This window comes from Syzygium oleosum, unplaced genomic scaffold, assembly GCF_021117445.2.
Source record: "Syzygium oleosum isolate NSW1041296 unplaced genomic scaffold, Sole_v2.1 Sole_v2.02, whole genome shotgun sequence".
Classification (NCBI taxonomy): Eukaryota; Viridiplantae; Streptophyta; class Magnoliopsida; order Myrtales; family Myrtaceae; genus Syzygium; species Syzygium oleosum.
Genome location: NW_026607486.1, coordinates 21249150 through 21271968, shown reverse-complemented (window position 1 = coordinate 21271968; position 22819 = coordinate 21249150). Strand labels below are relative to the sequence as shown.

Genomic DNA, 22819 nt, shown 5'->3' with positions numbered 1-22819 from the left:
GTGAATAGATGTTTTAAGTAATAGAACATAATGGAGAATGTGCAGTGAGAGCAATTCTTTCCTTCGATTTTTCTATGTGAAGCGACGAGAGGAAGTAGAATCGCCAAACTGAAACAAGAAAAGACAAGGAACGACGGGAGTTGAAGAACCAACAATGTCTGCTTCCATAGTGATGGTGAAGACACTGATTTTTGGATTGATCGCGATCTTTGCGTCTGTATTCTTTTCATGCGACATTGATTCAGGGCTTGCTCAGGCTCGTCCTGATACATACGTATGGAGTTTTCGTATGGGGACCTAGGGGGCTCAAATCAAAGCTTCATAGGCAAGTAATAGAGGGACCTCCTCCTTCTCGGCTTCTTCTCAAAAACATTCTAGACATCAAGAAGATATTAATTGATGAATGCAATTTTGTAGAAATTAAGAACCGATTCCATAGATCCATTCAGGAACTAACGAGCGGTTCCCGATTTCAATTTTTCGGAACCAATCTTTAGTAGGCAGTTTCCAGTTTCAAGGTGTGAACTGCCCACTCGGGCCATGCTCACCCCTACTCAATTGACAAAACGCGAAAATGTTTAAGATTCAATTGACACAATTAAAAGGTTTGTGACTAAATTGATAAAAATGCAATAAATTAAAGATTTTTTGGATAATTTTCTCATGTACACTGCGAATCGCTTCGGCATATCCCTCGGACCTCACCATTCACAAAATACCCAATAGCCGCTGTGGAGATAAATACAAAGTCGGGACTCCTCTCGTCGGATTAGACGATCCGCTTCGTAGACGTTGGAGCTTAGGCAAAGCATATACGTACACAAACGCAACCCGAATCGGATAAGAGCAATCCGTACATTGGAGGCACAGAGAATCAAACAATAAAGAAAGTAGAAGAAAAAACAAGGAGGAGGACCTTCGTTGGATGCCAAACGCAACCGAAAAGGGGTCTGAGAAACCTAGACCAAGACCAATCTCCGCCGCGATTGGTGGCGGCGGTGGATAAGTTGCCATCTCCCATCTCCGATAAAGCAAGTCCAGGTCATCGAACCTGCCACTGTTCCAGGTCATTCCCGCAACCACATCATCCATCCATCAGCCTCCGCCTGCAAAACCTTTCTATTATGCTTCCAAATGAATAGGGCAAAAACGTTACGCTACAGTCCATTAGCGTCTCTCTAAATCCGTCCTATAGAAATTTAGGATTTTCCCCTTGTTAAGGAAGAGAAAAAGAAATTGATCGTCCATATCCCTGACGACTTTCGAGTTTGGATACTACAATGCCATGGGGCTTTGATGAGACGAGATTTATCCAAAGGCTAAAAAGAGAAGTTCTTTGCTTCTTCTTTTTTTTTTTTTTCCGTAGACTAAAACGCTGGGCAAATTATGAGATCTTTCCGAACGGGTCAACCTAGAACCGTGAATCAATTCCGTGACCCCCAGTTTTTGGAACATGGAATCAAACCGGAAAAGGTGCCAAAAAAGTCCTAAACCTTTTGCATTAGTGCCGATTTAGTCCTAAACCTTTTTTTGGTGTCAATTCAGTCTTAAACCTTTTGCATTTGTGCCAATTTAGTCCTAAACCTTTTTTTGGTGCCAATTAAGTCCTAAACCTTTTAAATTGGTGCCAATTCAGTCCTAAACCGTTTGTTTTTGTGCCAATTTAGTCTTTCCGGTCAATTTTGACCGGAATTTGCCGACGTGAATTTTCCGGTCAATTCATTAGTGAATTTTCCGTTGGAGGCCGTGGCCTCCGGCGAGGGCTCGAGCCTCGCCATGGTCGGGCGAGGCCCGACCTCGCCGGATCTGGCGAGGTCGCTGGGCGAGGCTCGACCTCGCCAGATCCGGCAACATCGGGCCTCGCCCGACCATGGCGAGGCTCGCCCTCGCCGCGGCCTCCGGCGAGGGCTCGAGCCTCGCCCGACCAAGACGAGGCTAGCCCTCGCCAGGTGAGGCCGCCGCCCTCGCCAGTGGCCGGCGAGGTCGAGCTCGCCGGCCTCTGGCCGGTCGCCGGAGGGGGGACAAAAAAAAACAGTGAAAAAAAAAGAAAAAAAATAAAAATTCAAAAAAATATTATTAAAGTTGTCCACGTCGGCGCCGGTGACCGGCCGCCGGCCGGCGGCGTCCACGTCGGCAAATTCCTGTCAAAATTGACCGGAAGGACTAAATTGGCACAAAAATAAAAGGTTTAGGACTGAATTTGCACTAATTTAAAAGGTTTAGGACTTAATTGGCACAAAAAAAGGTTTAGGACTAAATTGGCACCAATGCAAAAGGTTTAAGACTAAATTGGCACTAATGAAAAGGTTTAGGACTTTTTTGACACTTTTCCCGAATCAAACCTATCCATATTGAACATTGGGTCGACTTAGAACCAAGAACCAGCAATTGTCCATCAATTTTTTATTTTTTTTTTAGAGAAATCAAATTTGTGTAATAAAAAATAAAGCATGCAATATATGTATGTGTCAAGTGGTTATATTGTTTGTTCATATTATAGACCAATTTTTTTTATAAAAAAAAAAGGCTTAAAAACCGGTTCAACCTGAGAACCGAACCGGTTGACCCGATTTAGATCGGTTCCCGGGCAGAGTAGACTTTTGCAGCCTTGGAACCTGCTCATAGGCAGGTTTTAGGTTCAGGAAACCGGGAACCGAATCGGCTTACTCAAGACGGTCTTAAATCGATCTGTCCAAACTGGTTCGATTCCGGTTCCCAAACGGAATCGTATCCGATGTTCACCCCCTGGAAGCGTAAATTATGACCGCAGAGACCATACGGAAGGACCCGGGAAAAGGTCCATCTCCAATAGATTCCAAAATCCACACCCAAAAAAAACTAAAATTCCAAGGGAAAGGCGGGGCGTTCAGGGCACCTTCCTCCCCCCCCAACAATGTACACCACGTTAGGTGGAGATTCGGATAAGCTTCATGCGCCTCATCCGCCAGCACGACTCCATTCAATATTCTACTCCTCCCCTCCCCTCCACCCCAAAAAAACAAACAACAGCTCAATTCAATTCAAATTCCAAACCCCCCACCCCACCCGCATTCCAAATCCCCCTCGTTTCATCACCATTATTATCATCATTGTTCAAATCGCGACGCGACTTTGCGAAATTCCACCCGCCACCCCCCTCGTTTCTCATGCCCGCCACCCCCCGCCCACCCACCGTTAGTCAATCTCCGTCTCCATTTCACACGCATTTCCTTCTCCCCATCTCCTTCTTCCCTTCCTTATATACCACGGCTCCTATCCCCCGACACCTTCGAACCATAATAGTTCGAGTCCAACCCAAAACATACAAGAACTTGAGCCGTTCCTCGATCCTTTCGCTTCGTTTCTCTCCCCGCCGCCCATTGACGAGTTCCCTTGTTCGATTCATTGGGCAAAAGCGCAGAAAATGGTGGATTTCGACTGCGAGACCAAGGCGGTCTCCCCACCCGACGCGTCCCTCAACTCGCCCACCAAGATGAACGGCAACAGCAGCAACAGCAACGGCAACGGCAACGGCAACGGCAACAAGCAGCAGCAGCAGCTCCCGCTCTTGCTCCCGGCCACGCCGCCCTTCCGCTGCCCCGCGGGCTTGGCGGCCGCCTCCGCTCACGCCGTCGCCGCCTACGAGCAGTACCTGCGGCTGCCGGAGCTGAGGCGGCTCTGGGGCGCCCGGGAATTCCCCGGGTGGAAGGCCGAGCCCCTGCTCAGGCCCGCCCTGCAGGCCCTCGAGATCACCTTCCGGTTCGTCTCCACGGCGCTCTCCGACCCGAGGCCGTACGCCAACCGCCGCGAGTGGAGGCGGCGGCTCGAGTCCCTCGCCGCCGGCCAGGTCCAGCTCGTCGCCGCCATCGTGGAGGACGAGGAGGGGGAGGAGGAGGGGGGCCGCGCCGGCGCCGGCGCGGCTCCCCTCGTCGAGTTGAGCTCGGCCGGCGGCGCGCTGGCGCGGGGCGGCAGCTCGGCCGAGGTGTGGAGGATCCCGGGGGGGGACGCGGCGGCGGCGGTGAGCCGGGCGAGCGAGGGGAGCCTCCTGCCCCGGCTCGCCACGTGGCACACCTCGGAGGACGTGGCGCAGAGGATCCTGTACACCATCGAGTGCGAGATGAGGCGGTGCCCGTACACTCTGGGGCTCGGCGAGCCGAACCTGACGGCGAAGCCGGCCTTGCGGTACGACGACGTCTGCAAGCCGAGCGAGCTGCATTCCCTGAAGCGCAACGCTTCCGGCGATCATCAGGTCGAGAGCAACCACGAGAACCAGTCGCTCCACGCGACGCACCAGATCCTCGAATCGTGGATCCGCGCTTCGAGCGAGCTCCTGAAACGGATCTCGGAGAGGATCGAGGCGAACCGATTCGAGAAAGCCGCGAGCGATTGCTACTTGCTGGAGAGGTTCTGGAAGCTTCTGGCGGAGATCGAGGACCTCCACCTCCTGATGGACCCGGAGGACTTCCTGAGGTTGAAGAAGGACCTCGCCATCAGGGCCGAGGCGGCCTCCTTCTGCTTCCGGTCGAAGGGCCTCGTCGAGATCACCGGCAAGTGCAAGGACCTGAAGCACACCGTGCCCCGCGTCCTCGGCGTGGAGGCGGACCCCAACGGCGGCCCGCGGCTGCAGGAGGCGGCCATGAGGCTGTACCGGGAGAAGCGGGAGGCGGAGCGGATCCACCTGCTGCAGGCGCTGCAGGCGGTGGAGGCGGCGGCGAAGCGGTTCTTCTTCGCGTACAAGCAGGTGGTGGCGGCGGTGATGGGGAGCTTGGAGGCAAGGGGGGACAGGGTGGCGGGGGCGGCGGCGGCGAGCTCGGACTCGCTGAGCCGGGTGTTCCTGGAGAACACCTACTTCCCGAGCTTGGACGCCGCGAAGACGTTTCTGGGGCGGATGCTGAGCGGCGGCGGCGGCGACGACGGCAAAGGCGGTCGGAGTTCGGACCGGCACGGCTCGGGGACGACACGTAGTTAAGGAACATAAGGGAGCATTAACAAACAATTTGGAACGTGACATTTATTCTTCGGACTTAATTTTGGGGGATTAATCTTTGTAAATTTTCACGACACGATTCGTACAGAAAAAATTGAATGTTCAATTCTCGTTTGTCACTAGCTAAATCAAGTGAACAAACCTTTAGAACGTATAACACAAATTCGTGAGTGTGAAGACAAAATTAGTAATCACCTAGCCGATAACGAGGGAAAGAGACACCAAGGAACCTCGACGAAGCTAATGCTCGTAAAAGTTGACGAAAAATTTTGAATAAAAATCTAAAGTTAGAGCTTCTTTGGCAGAAAAATATCGGGAATGGATCTTATTTCATATAAGGTCTTAGAATGATTAACTTATGGATCTTATATCGTATAAATGTTTGAAATAATTTAGCATAATTTTTAATAAAGGCCCAAACTAGTCGGCTGGTTTGTTCCGGTAGCTAGAACACGGATAATTCTGTCCAAAGCTTTTTGATTTTACCTCAATTGATGTGAGGGTTTGTGCTAGCACCAATTGAAAAATGCCCAAAATCTTTCAAATAAAAAAACCCCGAATTATTCGCTAATTTATGTTTTTTCGCCTCTTTAGCAATCTCAATTCACAAATCCGGTACACCCATCAAGTCGTGAAAATTGAAGCGAACATTATGGTAAGCGACGAAGATGAACATGAAAGGGGTGAGGAGCAATGTACTATTTGGCGACGGATTTTTGGGTAAACTCTTCAGATGGAATCAACGCTCCTAACTTGCTATGTTTACTACAAACAAGACTTGATGAGTGTACTGGACGATATCACTGTGTATTGAGATTGCTGGAAAGGGAGAAAACATGAATCGGTGAATTTAATTTAGGGCTTTTTTATTTTTAGGGTTTAGGCGGCCATTTTTCAATTGGTCAGCATGAACCCTAGCTTCGATTTGGATAAAATTATAAATTTCTTTAAGAGAATTGCCCTTGCTCTAGCTATCGGCAAAGATTTGGCCCGCCAGCGAAATCCGTCCCTATATCAGACTAAGTTTGGCCATTTTCAATCCCTCATTTGATATAAGGTTCATTTTAAGCCCTCTTTGGAAAAACGACACCACTTCAAACTCTTGATTGAAATTTTCCCTTAAGTTGACGGGCATGCGGAAAAAATAGAAAGAAAACCCAATTTGATCGCCGATTCAATAGTATTATCTAGATTGAAAGATTAATAAGATTCATATTTGTAGGGATATAATAGAATGCAAGTGACTATTTAAGCAAATTGGCCATATTCATTATTTTGCTTTCGGTAAATAGCCACAGATCGGAAGGTTGCTCCACAGAAAAAAGAACAAATGTAATAAAATAGAATTGGCATTCCGGAACTGGAGAAATTTCATTTACTGGTGTTTCGGAGCTCTTCAAGCGGCAACAGTGACGTTTTGTGCAACTGAAAGAAAGAAATCCGGCCCACTTAATGAGCACTCGACACAACATGGGCTGAAATGGGCGAGTGCAATCGGACGAATCGGACGAGTCGAGCTTGAGCTTCGAGGACAATCATTGCTCGGAGACGTAGCGGCCAATGCCGTGAGCGAGATCAGGCACCAGTGTAGAGGTGGGATGAAGAAGAAGATGAAGGTTGAAGAGAAGAAAGAATAAAAAAACAGAGAAATGCCCCTAGACAAAAAATGCCACCAGGATAAACGATGTGCTCACCGGCCGACAAGTGAGTTAAGCTTTTATTTGAAACGAAATAGCCATTTCGGACACTTGTTTGGACATCTTTTTTTTCGGAAAAACGATTTCATTTCAGGCTGTTACTTAAAATTTTCCTTCATTGAATTCCATGTAAGGACCATGAGATCGAGAAGCCGCTCAGCAATTAACACTGTTAGTCTGGAAATAGGACGTTCGTGGTTCTTGTTTTCAGGTTGGGGGCTACCGATTGATTCCATTCCGACGACTGGAAAGAGCAAAGGATCACGGGGAAATGAGTCGGATATGCTCAGAGATGGGAAAGGTTGGTGATCAATCAAAAACATAAACAGTGACCCAAAAAACTGGACTTTTCGCATAGTTTTATTGCCGAAACAACACGCACTTTCATGAGCGCTCGGGGCCACGTGATTACCGCCCCCCTAGAGGCTAAAAAGCCCTGCTGAATCGTGGCCAGTTCGTGCGACAAGTGTTGGGGTGCGTGGCAGAGCAGCGATGGGTTTGGCTCATTGCACTGTGGGACTCCCCCTCCCCCCCGCCCTGCAGACTCGCCACGCGTCGCAGCAGTCGCTGTCCGACATACCCTCTTCCGCCCATGCATTGCGCGGTCGGTAACAAGATATTTTCCGACGAATTTTAAAGCCAAAGGCTTTTCGATTTTTCGTGCGTTTTGATATTACGGCAATGATTTGAGGTCGAGTCGCCGGGCTCTGTCGGGGGTGGCAAGTGCTGCGATTTTCTCCCGCGATGTATCGAAACAAACCCATTGTCCCTGTAGATTTACGTGGAGCAAAAGCAGAAGAAGAAGCGATATTCTTGCTTGAACATGGAGGGGGAGCGGTTTTTGACCTTTTCTACAGGGAGAACAAATATATGGGAAAGGCCACTTTTGCCGGGTTAACGGAAGGAGAAAAAGAAGGGTCTAGTCACGGCAAAACGGGTTCTTGTCCTCTTCAAGATCACATTATCCACTTCGACTGAACCGACTTTTGGTGAGTGTTCTTCGTTCATATCTCCGTGTTTCCCTTTCTTTTTTTATGGATCATCATCGAGATCCATTTCCAAGAAACTTGGTAAGGCTTTGAATTTTGCTCTTCATTTTCTGAATCCTGGACAAAAGCCTCGAGATTTCCTGTTCTTTGATCTTTTCTTCTTCCCTTTCAAATGTCGGATAGGATAGGAATAAGAAATTTGTAAAGGTGGTGGTGACTTTTGACTCGATTAATGAGGGCTGTTTCTCTCTGCCTTATCTATTCCAGGTTGGTTACAGTTGAAAGCAAAGGCAACTTCTAGACCCTCTCTTTCTTTGCTTGATATCGTGCGGATTATGCAAAAAAGGCAAGCTTCATTTCTAAAAAGGAAATTGCCGAGTCAGACTATCCCACTCACCAGTATACACGGGATTCCTGGGACATTGACCATTAGTTCTTGGTTTGGTCTGTCATCCATCCTCTCTGCAGTTGATCATCCTTGAAAGGTTTCTCTCATCTCCATAACTTGAAAACTTCTTTTTGGCAATTTGGGGGCTTCATGGGGTTGAAGGTGGCTCCAAATGGCTTGAACTCATCACACCCTGTAACCCCCTGCTCATTATTTCATTCACAGAAAAGGGTCCCAGTTTCTTCCTTGTTAGGGCTCAACAGTGGAAGAAATCCTAATGCGCCCTTTAGATTAGTGCACGGAACAGCTCCTTCTGGCTTCCATAAATCAAGACATGGCTGGCTCAGACGGGTTTGCTGCGGAAGTTCCGAGATGTTTTCGGGCAGAGAAGTGTCTAATCAGACTTCGGAATTAGCCGTGGGAACCAATGTGTCCATGTGGGGAGATGGGGATTGCACTGATACAATGGACATTGCTTGTGCAGTGCCAGATGTTTCTGGGCATTTTCCGAACAAGGAGGCGGAAGGTAGTGGAAATAGGGGTTTTTCAATGCGATCGTCGTGCTTGAAGATGGATTTCCTGGAGCCGTTGCTGCTCGGTATCTGGCCAAAGCCGCCGGAGTGGCCTGAGAGGAACAAAATCAGTAGAATTGGCATCGAAATGAGAGCGAAAAGCATCGAAATTCCCCTGTCTCTTAGGATGATAAAGAGAAAGAAGCAACAGGATATGAGGGCCATCGAAGCAAGGGAATATGAATGCTCTTCAGTCGAGAAGGCCTTCGCTTCAATGGTGCTTATTATTACAGAGATTCAGAGCTATGCCATGCACATGAGGGAGAGTCTCTACAGAGAAGACTTGGGGGAGATAGTTAATAAGGTGCACAGAGAGATAAATTCATCTTTTGTGTGGATTTTCCAACAGGTGTTTTCGCAAGCCCCGAATCTTATGGTGTACGTGATGATACTCTCCGCTGAGTTCAGCGCTTATTCTGTGGTTCACAACATGTCGAATATGTCCTCTGGAGTATGTCCGGAGACTTTGCTGCTGATGGAGGATAAAGGTCAAGGAAACTCGGACTTTAGTTCGACAAATGGGACTATTCGAGGAAATGGTCATCTGGATAAATCCTCTGCTGCAGAAGAAAAGCCTGGCATTGTTCCTGGCGAGAAATTGCGAGTTTCTCCATCAGGGAACGAAACTTTGAACGTCGAGGAGGTGAATCTGTGGAGCTCTATAGTGGATGAAGCAGCAAAGATGGAGGCATTATTAAGGGGCGGCGAAATTCTTGATCTTGGAGGGATGGGGAAGTTCCTTTCGCCAGTGTATGTGGAAATTGAAACCGATACATACGACGAATATTGGAGAACAGATCTTCTGTACCAACTTTACTTGTCTCAGGATCCTTACAATCCCCTGCTGCTCTCTAATTATGCGCATTTTCTCTGCCTCGTATTCCAGGACTACCGCAGGTGAGCTTTATATGCAATTGGGTTGGACCTGTTAATTGGTACAAAATGCGTTCGATGCTTGCTGGACTACCTTTTTGTTATCGATCAAGAATCTGCCTGAATTCATTGTATAAAATTTGTGTTTTGTTGTCTGAATAGCATTACTTGGCCATCTTGATAATCAAATGGTTTTCCCGTGTCCTCAATAATTGATAGTGCATGGTTTTGTCTTTTCCTCGATAACCAGGAAAAACTTGTTGGATGACTTCTGAATTTTTATCTCTTTATTGGATATAGGAATAAGATAATATAGCGAACATACGAACTATGTGTACATCCGAGCTTTTGTTGAGCATGTTCACGTTTGCATTTCAAAATGCTTAAGGTTAAGATGACTTTCCAAGTAGGGCAGCGTACTTCAGTTCTCTAAACATTAGTGCAGTCTTCCTCTTTGAATCATTATCCTGGGTAGGGAAATTTTATAGTTGGTGATCGAAGAGTTGGACTTTCATGTCCCAGTGACTTGTGATTTATGATTGTGTCACATTGGCGCATTGAGGATTGCATCACTTAGATTCTTTGTGGGGGTTTCCGATGGGTTTTGCAGGGCGGAGGAGTGCTTTAAGCGCGCTGTGCAGGTTGAGCCCCCAGATGCTGAATTGTTGAGTCGGTACGCGGATTTCTTGTGGACGGTGAAGAAAGACGCGTGGGAAGCAGAGGAGAGATACCAGCAAGCAATCGCGGCCGAACCGGAGAATCCTTATCATGCATCCAAGTACGCGAGCTTTCTCTGGAGTTCCGGAGGCGATGAGACGTGTTACCCTCTTAACTACTCCTCGGGCGACAAGACTAGATTATCGGAAGCAGATGATGCATTATAAGGTAATCAATCTCCGATTTCGGTTGCGAAAATGTAGGCCTTGGCTCACGTTTCTTTTCGATGGGTTATTTTGGCTTCAAGAATTTGAACAGGATGGATAAACCGTTCAGTCTATGGTTAGGATGTACAAATTAAGTGAAGAGAGTGGAAATGGCCGTCTTAAGAAATCAACAGGCCATTTCATCTTCATGTAATCTTAAGTTAATAATGAAGGATCTTTTGCATGCTTGGGTTCTTTCCTGTGGTTATCCTCTGGTTATATTCTGCTTCCTACTCATGCTTCTGCCTTCTACTAATATCCACTCCAATCAAGGGCTGCTCATGCTCACATAAAGAAATTTTCAGTCTTAACGTATTTTATTCGATATGTAGTTAAAAAAAAAACAAAACTTCATAGATTATTGAACAATATTTGGACAAATCATAATAATGTAACTTCTCCTCTATAACATTGGTATGCGATTAAGCTCGACTATTTCTTATGGATGCATACAAATCTGCCCGTTCATGCGCAATATGATTCATTCTGAGTGGCACAAATTCTTTTATTGATCCAACGCATCTGAGGAAGATTTCTTAACTAAAAACCTTCCGAACAAACAAAGCGAAATTCTCATTAGAGGAACCAGCTCGAATTACAGCAAGATTATTATCAGGCAAGCTTGCGAGCCACACCTTGTGTATGCAGTCGAAATCACTGCAAGAAAAATTAGATTTGAAGAACCGAATAACCACCTTTTTCTAACATACGGTGCAATCTCTTTCTAAGACCTTTTGGCAGTTCCGGCTTGTGATCGTAGCGATCCGTCATCTCCCTTATTTCCAAAATCAGAAACACATGATGTACGATGGTTAATGCACTTGAGAAGTAGCAAGTATCTAGACACAGATTAACAAAATTGTCATGTTGAGCTACATGGCAAATTTCGATAAGCATTTAAACCGTCAGAGTGCTCTGCAAACCGATTCTATGATAACTAGCATTATTCTATTTATAGCGTCTGAAAGAGAGACTCCAATGCTTGCAAGTTGCCATATAGCATGCAAGACACCCCAAAAATTCTTGGCTAGAATTTCCCAAGATGGCTCTTTCACTTTCTTCCTCTGGCAATCAAATGCTGGGACATCTTTCTAGGAATTTTAGTCCATACCTATCCAAGATGCATCCGAGATGGCTCTGTTCCTTGAAAGATCAATCATTGTGCCAATCCATGGAGCTCAGGAGGATTCCAGTTTATGATTGTTTTGACCAAAGTAACTAGTCATAATTAGCAGATAACAGAAGCTTGTAGGCAAGTGGTAGACTAACATTAGACCTTTCAAAATGGATCGTAAACTCATTCATCAACCCATATTGATGGGTAAGTCATAGTTATATTCAATAAATGGATTATAAATGAGTTTAAAACGGCAAAATCAAAAAAAAAAAAAGGTGTTAAATGGGTTCGCAGCTCACCCAGACTGAACCTATTTTTGTGACTTTTTTCTTACCCCCTATGAAAAAATAATGGACTCCTTGAACTGTTCCAAGTTCAAAGAAGTCTTGGTGAGACTGACTTCACCCTTATTAAAAATATCAAGACGGCTTCTTTTTTTCCCCATTATTTTTTTTATTTTTATTAATCTTGTAAGTTTCATATGTTAACTAATGGAGTATATCTTTCGTTGGTTGCATTTAGCATTGTTATTTTTATGCAATATTATATTCTTAATTCTTGTCATTGCAATCCATGGTTGGCATAAATCATCTTCTTCAATATCTTACATTTCATTTAACCAAAATTTCAATTCCTCCACGTTATTTGTTGTTGTAATTTTATAAATTCACTAACAAGTATTAACTTTCTTTTATTTTTCATTGTGAATCAATACAAAAATTGAAAATTATGCAATGTCGAAAGTCAATTCTTTAGCATCTTATTATTGAAATATTGATTTTATCTAAATAACATATATACACGAAGAGCTTAAAGTGAATTAATTATATGGATACTAATTTTCATAGATCGGATTTAAATATGAAAGTATATTAGTAAATGTATCGGGTCGGGTCGGGTCGAGTATGAGTCGGATATGGATGATTAAATTTGTATTGCGTATAAATGGATCAAAATAAGTTAAATGAGACAATTTGAGTTAGACCATTTTCGATCAAACCCAAACCCGACTCTACCCACCCATTTGACGGCCATAGTTGGGTCATATATGGGTCAGCTAAATTTTGCGAAATGAGTTGATACGAGTTTGAGTAATAAAGTCTAATAAAATGTGGGTTTTTAATCTTTTACCCACCTACAGTACATTTTCACTTGTCTTCAGGTTCAGGTCGGGAGTTTTCGAATGGGGCAACTTATTTTCTAGTTTAATCTTTTACTTATGATCTTCTATTTTTCAAAATTAAAAGCTTTAGAAAATCGTGAAAAATAATATATGATTTTATGTGTCGATATTTTAATGACTAATTGATTTTAAGAAATGTTGGATACTTCATCGTGATATTTGAAAAATTCACCAAGAACAAAATTAGTCGCGTACATGTCAAAAATCTTATTTAGAACCTTATAAAACTACTAAAAACTTTATTCTTTACACAATACACGGGTAGCATAAACGTTTTTTTAAATATCTATGTATTTTGGTAATGTGAGTTGTGTACAGACTGGGTATGGGCCATTGAATTTGTATTGCATATAAATGGATCAAAATGAGTTAAATGGAACAATTTGGGTTAGATCCATAACTAATATATACACGGGTTTGGTGCAGGAAGCTGTGCACATAAAGACAGACCCTTCTTCACAAAAAATTCTTCAAATAATGGACGACAGACCAATTTTCTCTTGAGCCAAAAAGTGCACACATCGATAAATAACCGGTCTGAGAGACGGAATGAAACAGCAATTCCACTACTAATCATGGAGTGTCCTTACATATATGAAAAGCCATCTCAGGCTTCATCCTTTCCTAACGTGATCCCATACACCAACCCATATCTGAAGAGCGTGATAGCTTCTATGACAAAAAAATATCTAGGCAAGTTATGTCGAATTTCATATATTATACACCTAGTGAACAAATGGTTGAATCAGAACAACGTCACTAAATCAGCAAAAAACGTGGAAATACCGATCAGTGGCGTATGAGAAAATATAGCCTCACCAGAACCAGATATTCCTGCTGTCAACAGCCTTCACAGTAGTCGATACTAAGGCCATCCGCCTGAATTCTGCCACAAACCTGTTGACACACTGAGTTCTCTTCTCGCTGTGACCTCCCAAACTACTAATTCCTGTGGAACCAATCTCAAATATCTTTCCTGCAGGAAGCAATGGCAAAACAAGCAAAGGAAATCTTAGCAGAAGGACGGGACATGTGGCACACCGGCTATGTTATGTCTTGAAAGAACTGCTGAAGAGAATTCTAACATAACGATACTGAAACTTCCCATCAGAACATACTGACACTAAATACCAGTAAATTCCAAAGTTTCAAAACAAATTATACAAATGGCATAAAAGAAAACACCATGTATTGGATCCAGCTTATTTTCCCAGAATGCTTTTGCACACTACCGCAGAGTTGGATTTATTGAGCGAAGTTTGGTCAATAGTAAGACGAGTAACCCTTCTCCCACCAAGTAGGTAGGTTACAAGGATCTCTTCAAGCCAATTAAATAAAAAAAATATCATCTGTGTCATCCATAATTCCCAAATTCACCTTTGCCTCATTTAAGCTTTCCCCAACTTCCCTTCTTTGAAAAAAAAAAAGAGCCATAAGCATTTCCTCACCTATTTTCCATCCTTAAACCTCAGTGTTTTTATTGAAAAAGCCCCGAGTAAATTAAGATATAGGGGCGACAATTTAGGCAAAAAATCATCAGTTCCTTATTTGATGCATCCCACAGTCGCAACAATTCACAAAGCATTAAAACTATTCAGTATGCCATCTATGTCCATGTCATGCGCAACAATCTGATAATGCGTAAGAATGGATATTGCATAAAGATGCCATATGTAACCTAATTACCTTTAACCCATATAGGAGGAGCACCGGTAACATTTGCTACGAGGAATGACATTGCAATGTCTTCACAGTTCCTGGAGCCCATTCACAGATAGAGTCAGAAAGAAGGAACTAGAAGAGAACAGAATGCCTACCAAATCAGATAAGAGCTACATACTCGGGATGCATAATTACCTGTTTCTCGAAACATATTCTCTGATTGATGCTGGCATCTGGTTTGTATATATATCCAGATACTTCTTGTGAAAAAATGCCGCCTTTGAGAGCACCATACTGTATGTACCCGTCCACCATACGGACCACCATCCACCATAGACATAGCGATCGGCACTACCTTTCTGCAAGAACATTTATAACAGAGAAAACGTGTAACTGGTGTAAATAATCTCCATGTGAGTCGATCCTGACTCAAAAAAGCAAGCTCATAGCAACCAGCGATTGTAGATGGAAAACACGAATCCAAAACCACACTCCATTAGACAAGTTACTCCTAATTAAGATCCCCAAGCTCTAGGTAGCAGAGAACAGAAAAAGGAAGTATCCACAGTGATTTCATCTTCATAGCTAAAGAAAGGAAATTCCTTGCAGCCTTAAGCACCACGGTACCTATTTCACATATGAAATATTCTTCAACAACCAGGAAGCTTTGAAAACTCCACTAACAAATGAAATAGTTTTCAAGTTCCCAATGTACTGAAAAAATATTAGTGTAACACCATAGTCCTGGACCCAGCAGAATAGGTACGTTCCAATAATAAATTAGTCCATTTGCATGAAAGCTACAGGGAAAATGCTATTACCTGATCAATCCAATGAATTCGAGGCACAAATCCAACCATTGTATCCGGTGCACTTCTCCAAACATCAAAAGCAAACTCTACTGATGAACAAGGAAATATAACGTCGTCGTCGATTGAGAAAACGGCATCTGTTTTCAGATCGGTAATGGGCTTAAATCTGTTGTTCAAACTATCTTCCTTATTGATATCGAACTTTAGTTCGACTCTCCGATCACTTTTAGAGTTCAACTGGATGACATGATTCAAAAATTTCTTAAGAGACTCTGATGGAGGATCTGGCTCACTCCAGACAATATGAATAGAATCCAGCGATGAACATCTGGCATAGTGGGCAATGGACTGTTTCAAAAGATCGTTTCTCTTCCACGTGTTAATCAGGAGGGCAAATCCTTTCCTGTAAAAGTAGAGAACACAGTAAGATAAATGTTCTCCTTGACAAGAAATTACTAGAAACTTGGCAGAATTAAAAGATATGTACTGTTGATCCAATTGAACAACCACGACAGCACACCCTCAAATTATGATAGCCGGAGCACAGGTGATCTCACTTCCATTCTTTTTCGTGCAGAATGGAAAAGAAAGAGTTAACACAAGAGAGTCGTCATAGTGATGATTTTATCTAATATATTTTCCGACTACACATACTATGTTTGCCGATAATTTTTAAATCCACGGCATAAATAACCAGATCGGTCTGTTAGTTCTCGCATAAATAAACATACACCTTCGCTGACAATCCAATCATTGAGATACTTTCAGAATTTCCATTTTCTTCAAATGGATAAGACATGACGTTTCGACTGCAAGGAACGCCAGCCGACCATTCATTGCCCCATATGTTTAACTTCCTCCCTAAAAGAGGTAATATGAGAGCTTCAACGCTAATTCAGGTAAAACTGCTTCCACAGCCAGTAAAAGGCATTTTTGGGACATTGATGTCATTCATTATCACTCACTCACACTACAAAATCTAAGTCCAGATCACATAGTTAATTCTACATATGCGAGAATCCACAGTTGCAAGCATTTCAAATTCATTCAAATAAAAGCCAGCAGGAGGAACAATACTCTCGAGTCAATTACAAGCACAAGCGCAAATCATTACACGGCTTTCGTGAGAAAAATGGCAGAGCAAGAGACACACGTTCTTTTGCAAAGAGAACGAGAATATGGATCCTCGGGTGTCCTAAGCACCAAAACAAGGAAATCAGCAGATAATCCAATATTCACGCGAAAAGTGACGAGCAAGGGACACAATCGTAACGTAAAGAGAACCAGAAATCAGGGAATATGCCCAATAAGCAGGTTTTCACAAACTCCCCGGCGAAAAAATTTCTTGGATAAACGATAATTGGACTGTCCAGGCGAACAATCAACTGAAATTAATGATCTGGAGCGATCGAAGTAGTCACATAATTCGGAAACTTAGAAACAGGGAACTGAACAGTACTGTACGGACCGAGAATCGGAGAACTGATTGGAGGAAACACCGATGGCGTCCTCCCCTTGGAAAACCGAGGCGCAGCCGGCGAGCAGGACCAGAACGAAAGCGATGCAGCACAGGAGGAGCAGCTTGATCTTCACGGACGCGATCGCGAGCTGCTTGAATCTCTGCGCCGTCCTCCGGTTCAGGTTGAACAAGCTCCCTCTCATCGCAACCCGACGACCTCAGGGAAGCAAAGAAACGAGCTCAGCGGCACGCATCAAAAGAAAGGAAGGAAAAAAAAAGAACCGGCAGACGCGATCCGCCACGGAGAGCCGAATCAGCCTACCAAAATCATCGGTCTGCCGGAGCCAATCCCGACGGCCGAACTCGCTCGCTCTCGCGGCTGTTGCCCTCGCCCGCGGACGCTCCTCTAGAGGCAGCGGGGAGAGGATCGAACTACCTTCGCAGTTCGCGGCGAGCCGGCCGGGGCCAACGCTCGAATCGGAGACCGGAAGAGGGCCGCCGGACGACGGCGGAGGGTTCGAAGGCACCGGCGGTGACGATCAAGCCGCGAACATCATCATCACCATCGCCGCCACCACCACCGTCGGAATGATCGAGAATCGTTTCGTTCTCGCGTTCACCGAAGCAACAATGTCAGAAGGCGCATCTCCAACAGTAACACCAACAGGATGGGGAAGAGAGAGAGAGAGAGAGGAAGAGGGAAGGAATTCGTGTTGATTGATTTATAGAGGAGGATCTCTCGGGTGTATGTCGCTCGCACCAGCGCACGGGCCGGTTTTGGTCATTTCCAACCGTCTGATCAGTTTTGAAAAACCGGTCAAAGATGGGGAACGGGTACGCAGTGGCCGTCCTTTGTTGTATCTCCTGTTCAATCATGAGGGCGACCGGCGTACTTACTCTCCTCTCGTTTTTTTTTTTAATAATTATTCTCATATGACATATAATAATAATAATAATAATAATAGAAGGCTTATATACACATGAATCTGAAATCCACAGTAGAAAATTAATTAAAGAAAAGTAATTCGTTTTTTTGGGAATGCTCGGTCGGAAGGGACGTCTTTTTCGGTAGGGTTTTAAGAAAAGGAAAAATCTTATCTACCTGATCATTGTACATTCCAATTGGAATTACGAATATTGATGCACACGTCTTAGTTCTTTTATTCACAATCGAGTGATCTAAATATTCACGAATCATCGGTACCTCAAAATACAGGAAGTAGCACATATAGTCTACAATCACCCCGGCACACGACGAATGGGCTCGGCGGTGGGCAACACCGGCAAGGGCCGGCCGCTCGCCCTCACGCGGTGCGGGCGGGGTGACGACGCTGCCGCCACCCCCGACTCTCTTTCTCCCCTCTCTTTGTTGCCAATGCTCTCTTCTTCCTAAAATTTTGATCGATCTAGTGAAGTTGCTATGCGCGTAAATGTGAATCCCACGGCAGAATTGGATAGCCCCACCATAAAAAAAAAATGACCTACTAATACTAAATCAAGGAGCACGAAGACTAAGGGCGCCATTATTTCGCGAAAAAAAGAATGATTTGAGAAATATTTCCCTGAAAACGGTCGCCCGTATCGCTTGCAAAAAAATGAACGAACAAATAATATTTTCATCGTCCACCAAAATGTTCCCGACAATGAAAACATTTTTCCATCGATTAATTATTTCAATCGATATATCAAATTATTTTTTTGAAAAATATTTTTCGAATTATTTATTCTCCCGTAAGGAGCAAAGGAGGAGGTGTTATTTTTTTTTTTCCAATCACGAGGGACCACCAAAATGGACATATTTCTCTTCTGCATATAGTTTTCGGACGCGATGATTTCGTTATTCCCGAGTTTTGTGAAGCAGAGGATCCTAAATAATTGTTTAGTCCCCCCCGCATGGGATTCTTAAATTACCAGACAAACAGGGCTGTCTATTCACTGTCCAGAGCGATGGATTTTTCTTCTTCGGTGTTTTTTTTTTCGCCCCCCCCCCGAGTTAAACAATTAATGGAAAGAGAACATTTATATTAGAAAAACTGCGTAAGCGCCGACGTAATACTTTCCCGTTATGGAACCCCATTTTGCCGGATGGCGGCATTCGCGGGGGTAAAAGGGCAGTGTTTTATTCGCAAAAAAAAACAGAACCGAGATGATGATTACGTGACGGGGGGAATGTTAGCTTCAATTCTTTATATGGTCCACCATGCTTCGGCATGTGGGAGAGTATAGACGCACCCAGTTAGAGAGGAGAGATGATGGTTTTGAATTCGGGATGAGCGCACCGGGAGCTATAAAATTCCTGTCGCGAAAGTACAGTCGAGTCCTGAAACTTATCATGAAAGTGCAGTCGGATTCTAAAACTTCTAGGAAGTGTAATCGATGGAAGGATTTGATTGGACCGGTTTGACGAATTTCTGAGGACTTGATTGCACTTTTTGAAAAATTTTGGAATTCAATTGCACTTTCTTGACAAGTTTTAGGACTTCTGATGTACTCATCTTTTAAAAGATTTTATGCTTTTTCGCCGATGGATCTTCAAGCTCTTTTCTAACCATGACCACACAATTTTTCTTATCAAGTATCTCGTGCACGAAATTTAGCCGGATCTAGCTGACAAGGCCCTCGGTGTCGAAGCTTTGGCGATGTAGACATAACACGTGGGCATTTCACATTGGAAGACTCTCTTATACATGAAATTCAGCCAGATTCGGCCGACATGGCCCTTGGTCAATATTGTTGTGCTACGTTAACGAAGCTTTGGCAATGTAGATGTAACATGCAGGCATTTCGCATTGGTTATATTTCATTCCGACGGAGTCTGCATCGGTTTACTTTTCCCACACACGTCCCCGAGGGCATTCGCATGTCTTATCCACGCTGTGTTTTGGCCTCATTCAACAGTCGTGTCAGTTGAATTTGGCCCGATTTGGTGCCGAAGGAAATTGATTAGAATATATGTGAAAGTCAAATAAATCGATTAGATAAATTAAAAAATAGAGGGACTCGATTAAAATAAAGCCCGAAAGTATAAGGACTAAAAATTAAAACTTTTTTTTTGTTTTTAACTAGGCAAATCACCTTGACAACCGTTTCCGTGTCGAATGGAGAAAAGAAGTCTTCGTTGCAGGTATGAAAAGCAAGATCCACATTTCCGCGCAAGCATGGCTTCTTGGATTTTGTAGAGTCCATTTCCAATGGGCTTGGACTAACGATAGAAAGGGTTTTGCTTTGGGCCATCGCATTAATGGTCAAATATTTTGGGGAAAACCGTAAAAAAAACCTTAAATTTATTGCGTTTTTATCAATTCAGTGATAAATTTTTTAATTTTATCAATTAATCCTAAATCTTTTCACGTTTTATCAATTAAATCCATCCGGCCAATTTTAATCGGAAACGTGAAAGCGCCACTTAGGAAGATCAACGTTGATGTGGGTAATTTTTTTATAATTTTTTAGAAAAAATTGATTTGTTTATACTATTTCTTCTTCTTCTTTCTTTTATCAAGTTCGGTGAGGTAGGGGATGGGCATGCATCGGCCGTCTTTGTTTTCCCCATTCTGGGTTGATCATGAAGGCGACCGACCAGCACGTACAATTCATACCCACCTCAGCAAACGACAAACATGCTCGGCGGTGGGGCCGGCGCCGCCGCCCCCAACTCTTTCCCTCACCTCGCGATGCCGCCGATGTTCTCTTTCTCTCTAGAATCTCGCCGATCCGCTAAAAGCTCCACGGTCAAGCTAGAGTGCCCGACCAACCAAGAGGACCCCCCAGCAGTTCAAATCCAAAGAGCATGAAAACCAATCCGATCGAAACCAAAATTTCAAAGATCAATTCGAGCATTGACTAAGAAGAGATCGAAGAACCAGTTTGCTGTGGAGAATAGTCATATATGTCATTCTCCAAATCATGGCCGACCACGACTACCAAAATGGACATATTTCTATTCTGCATAGTTTTCGGGTGCGATGATTTCATTGTTCCGGAGTTTGTGAAGCATAGAATTCTACATATGTTTGTTTAGTCCCCGCATGTGATATTTTCGATTACCAGACAAAGACGGGCTGTCGAATCAGAGCAATAGATTTTTTCTTCTTCTCTTCTTATTTGCCCCGAGCAAAACAATTAATAAGACTTAAGACAATTTATTATTAGGAAAACTACGTGAGCGCCGACGTAATCCTTTCCCATTATAAAACCCATCTCGCGAGCTCGCGGGTGTAGAAGGGCCAAAACTTATTCATCAACAAAGAGTGAACTGTGTTTCTCGAGATGATTAGGCGATGAGGAATGTTAGCTTCAATTCTCTTTGTGTGGTCCACTTTGCTTCGGTACTTGACACGAGACAGATGACGATGGCTTCTATACTTTCAATGCCCAATGTTCCCCACCCCGAAATAGCGGGATGGTTCGACTTAACGGAAAAATTATGCTCTTTCGCCGATGGATCTTCAAGGTGTTTTCTAACCAGGCGTGACCAGATTTTCTAATCAAGCCTCTCTCGTGCATGAAACTCGGTCAGACATGACTGATGCGGCCGAGTTAAATTTTCCCACGCGCATCCCTGTGGGCATTCGCATGTCCGATCCACTCTTTGGCCTCATTCAACTGTCGCGTCGGCTGAATTTGGTCGGATTTGGTGCCGGAGGAAATTTGATTAGAATATATGTGAGAGTAAAATAACTTGATTAGATAAATTAAAAAGTAGAGGGACTCGATTGAAATAGCGCGTGAAAGTATGAGGACTAAAAATTGAAATTTTTCCTTTTTTTAACTGAGGAAATCACCTTAACAACCGTATCAAATGAAAAAAAAGAAGAAGGAGAAGTCTTCACTGCTGGCACGAAAGCAAGATCCACATTTCCGCGCAAGTGTGGCTTCTTGGGTTTTGTAGAGTCCATTTCCAATGGGCTTGGACTGGGCCATGATAGAAGAGGTTTTGCTTTTAGGCCATCGCATTAATGGTCTAATCGTTTGCCAAGACATAGATAAGCTGACGTGAATGGTGCGTTTGTTTTACGAAAAACTTAAAATTTAGAAAATATATTTTAAAGAATAATTTGTTATATTTCTTAGAAAAATTAGTTAACTGAAAAATATTTTCATTATCGATTACAATTTATGATTGACTATTTTCACAGCCGATGAAAGTATTTTTCATCCATTTATTTTTGTAAACGATAAAACCGATCATTTTTCGAAAAATGGCTTACAAATCTCGAGTTTTTTTTTATGAAACAAACGCACTTGAAGGGTGAAAAATTCTCTGTATATATAAATATATAAAAATATTTTTTTTTTTGGTGAATACTCGCCATGAGTCAAGCTATAATCATGTCGAGTGATAAAAACGAGGAGCCCCACATGAACCACATATCATTTAATGTTGGCATATTATTCCGTCCAAAAGTCCGGGGTATCGTTCCAAGTTGTATCATATTAACAATATTCAACCACGTCAATCAATCATACTAAACGCTGGATCGAATCTCTGACATGCACAGACTCTTTACGCTTAATCTCTCGTATAACCCGACAACAAGCTCCCATGTAATCATTGGATCAATAACCCCTTTGCAATCTCGAGAAACAAACACTTGAATTTGAAGTCTTGATTATTCCCTCCTGCCACATCAATTCACCCGGGCGCTAGCAAACCTCACAAACTTCCCCAAGAAGACACTTTGATCATATTCACATAGTTTTCTCAAATCAAACTGGGATAAAATGATACAAATAGTTTATGAACTTTTGAACTAATGTGCAATTTGGTCCATGAACTTTTAATTTGTTCAATGTAGTCCCTGAACTTTAAACCAATGTGTAATGTAGTCCCTGAACTTTTAATTTATTCATCATCATCCCTAAACTTTTGAATTAATGGAAGGACTACATTGAACATTTTTATATAGTTTAGGGACTGAATTAAACATGTACCAAAAGTTTATGGACCAAATTGAACAAATTAAAAGTTCAGAGACCATATTAAATATTGGATTAAAGTTCAGGGATTATATTAAACAAATTAAAAGTTCATAAATCAAATTGCACATTAATTCAAAAATTCATGAACTATTTATATCATTTTCCCAATCCAACTAACACCATTCAGTACGTTCGGAGAGACGAACCATGCTTGAAAAAAAAATCATTACATTTGGGAAGGGTGACCGCACCAGTC

General features: G+C 43.3%; 3 protein-coding genes across 7 annotated transcripts; 2 read left to right on the top strand and 1 right to left on the bottom strand.

The window, feature by feature from the left end:
* The first annotated feature begins 3375 nt into the window (after positions 1-3375).
* Positions 3376-5072, top strand: LOC115672966 (nematode resistance protein-like HSPRO2). Its single transcript, XM_056308258.1, has one exon. The coding sequence runs from the start codon at positions 3404-3406 to the stop codon at positions 4946-4948; it is 1545 nt and encodes a 514-aa protein (XP_056164233.1). The 5' UTR covers positions 3376-3403; the 3' UTR covers positions 4949-5072.
* Positions 5073-7300: 2228 nt separating this feature from the next.
* LOC115673348 (uncharacterized) lies at positions 7301-10592 on the top strand. Of its 3 annotated transcripts, XM_056308257.1 has the most exons (4): positions 7306-7652; positions 7920-8137; positions 8266-9509; positions 10096-10592. In XM_056308257.1, exons 3-4 carry the CDS (start codon positions 8413-8415, stop codon positions 10367-10369), a joined length of 1371 nt encoding a protein of 456 aa, XP_056164232.1. In that variant the 5' UTR covers positions 7306-7652; positions 7920-8137; positions 8266-8412; the 3' UTR covers positions 10370-10592. The 3 variants fall into 3 exon arrangements, with proteins under 3 accessions (XP_030451349.1, XP_056164231.1, XP_056164232.1); XM_030595489.2 differs by having other exon boundaries at positions 7301-7652; positions 7920-9509; XM_056308256.1 differs by having other exon boundaries at positions 7301-7733; positions 7920-9509.
* A 2582-nt stretch (positions 10593-13174) lies between these two features.
* Positions 13175-17466, bottom strand: LOC115673078 (glycosylinositol phosphorylceramide mannosyl transferase 1). 3 transcript variants are annotated; one of them, XM_056308262.1, is made up of 6 exons: positions 17078-17466; positions 16642-16858; positions 15192-15585; positions 14566-14729; positions 14395-14465; positions 13175-13684 (listed from the first exon to the last, which is right to left on the bottom strand). In XM_056308262.1, the coding sequence occupies exons 2-6, from the start codon at positions 16842-16844 to the stop codon at positions 13524-13526; spliced, it is 993 nt and encodes a 330-aa protein (XP_056164237.1). In that variant the 5' UTR covers positions 16845-16858; positions 17078-17466; the 3' UTR covers positions 13175-13523. The 3 variants fall into 3 exon arrangements, with proteins under 3 accessions (XP_056164237.1, XP_030450991.1, XP_056164238.1); XM_030595131.2 differs by having other exon boundaries at positions 16964-17464; XM_056308263.1 differs by having other exon boundaries at positions 16651-16858; positions 16964-17460.
* Positions 17467-22819: the final 5353 nt, after the last annotated feature.

What these genes read in the sequence shown, in the direction of transcription:
- LOC115673078 (XM_056308262.1), bottom strand. Translation starts at nt 16,844, where the DNA reads ATGAGAGGGAGCTTGTTCAACCTGAACCGGAGGACGGCGCAGAGATTC. An exon ending in GAATTCATTGGATTGATCAG is followed by an intron (nt 14,730 to 15,191) that starts GTAATAGCATTT and finishes ATGTTCTTGCAG; the next exon opens with AAAGGTAGTGCCGATCGCTA. An exon ending in TCCTCCTATATGGGTTAAAG is followed by an intron (nt 13,685 to 14,394) that starts GTAATTAGGTTA and finishes TGCTTCCTGCAG; the next exon opens with GAAAGATATTTGAGATTGGT.
- LOC115673348 (XM_030595489.2), top strand. Translation starts at nt 8,191, where the DNA reads ATGGGGTTGAAGGTGGCTCCAAATGGCTTGAACTCATCACACCCTGTA. An exon ending in GTATTCCAGGACTACCGCAG is followed by an intron (nt 9,510 to 10,095) that starts GTGAGCTTTATA and finishes TGGGTTTTGCAG; the next exon opens with GGCGGAGGAGTGCTTTAAGC.
- LOC115672966 (XM_056308258.1), top strand. Translation starts at nt 3,404, where the DNA reads ATGGTGGATTTCGACTGCGAGACCAAGGCGGTCTCCCCACCCGACGCG.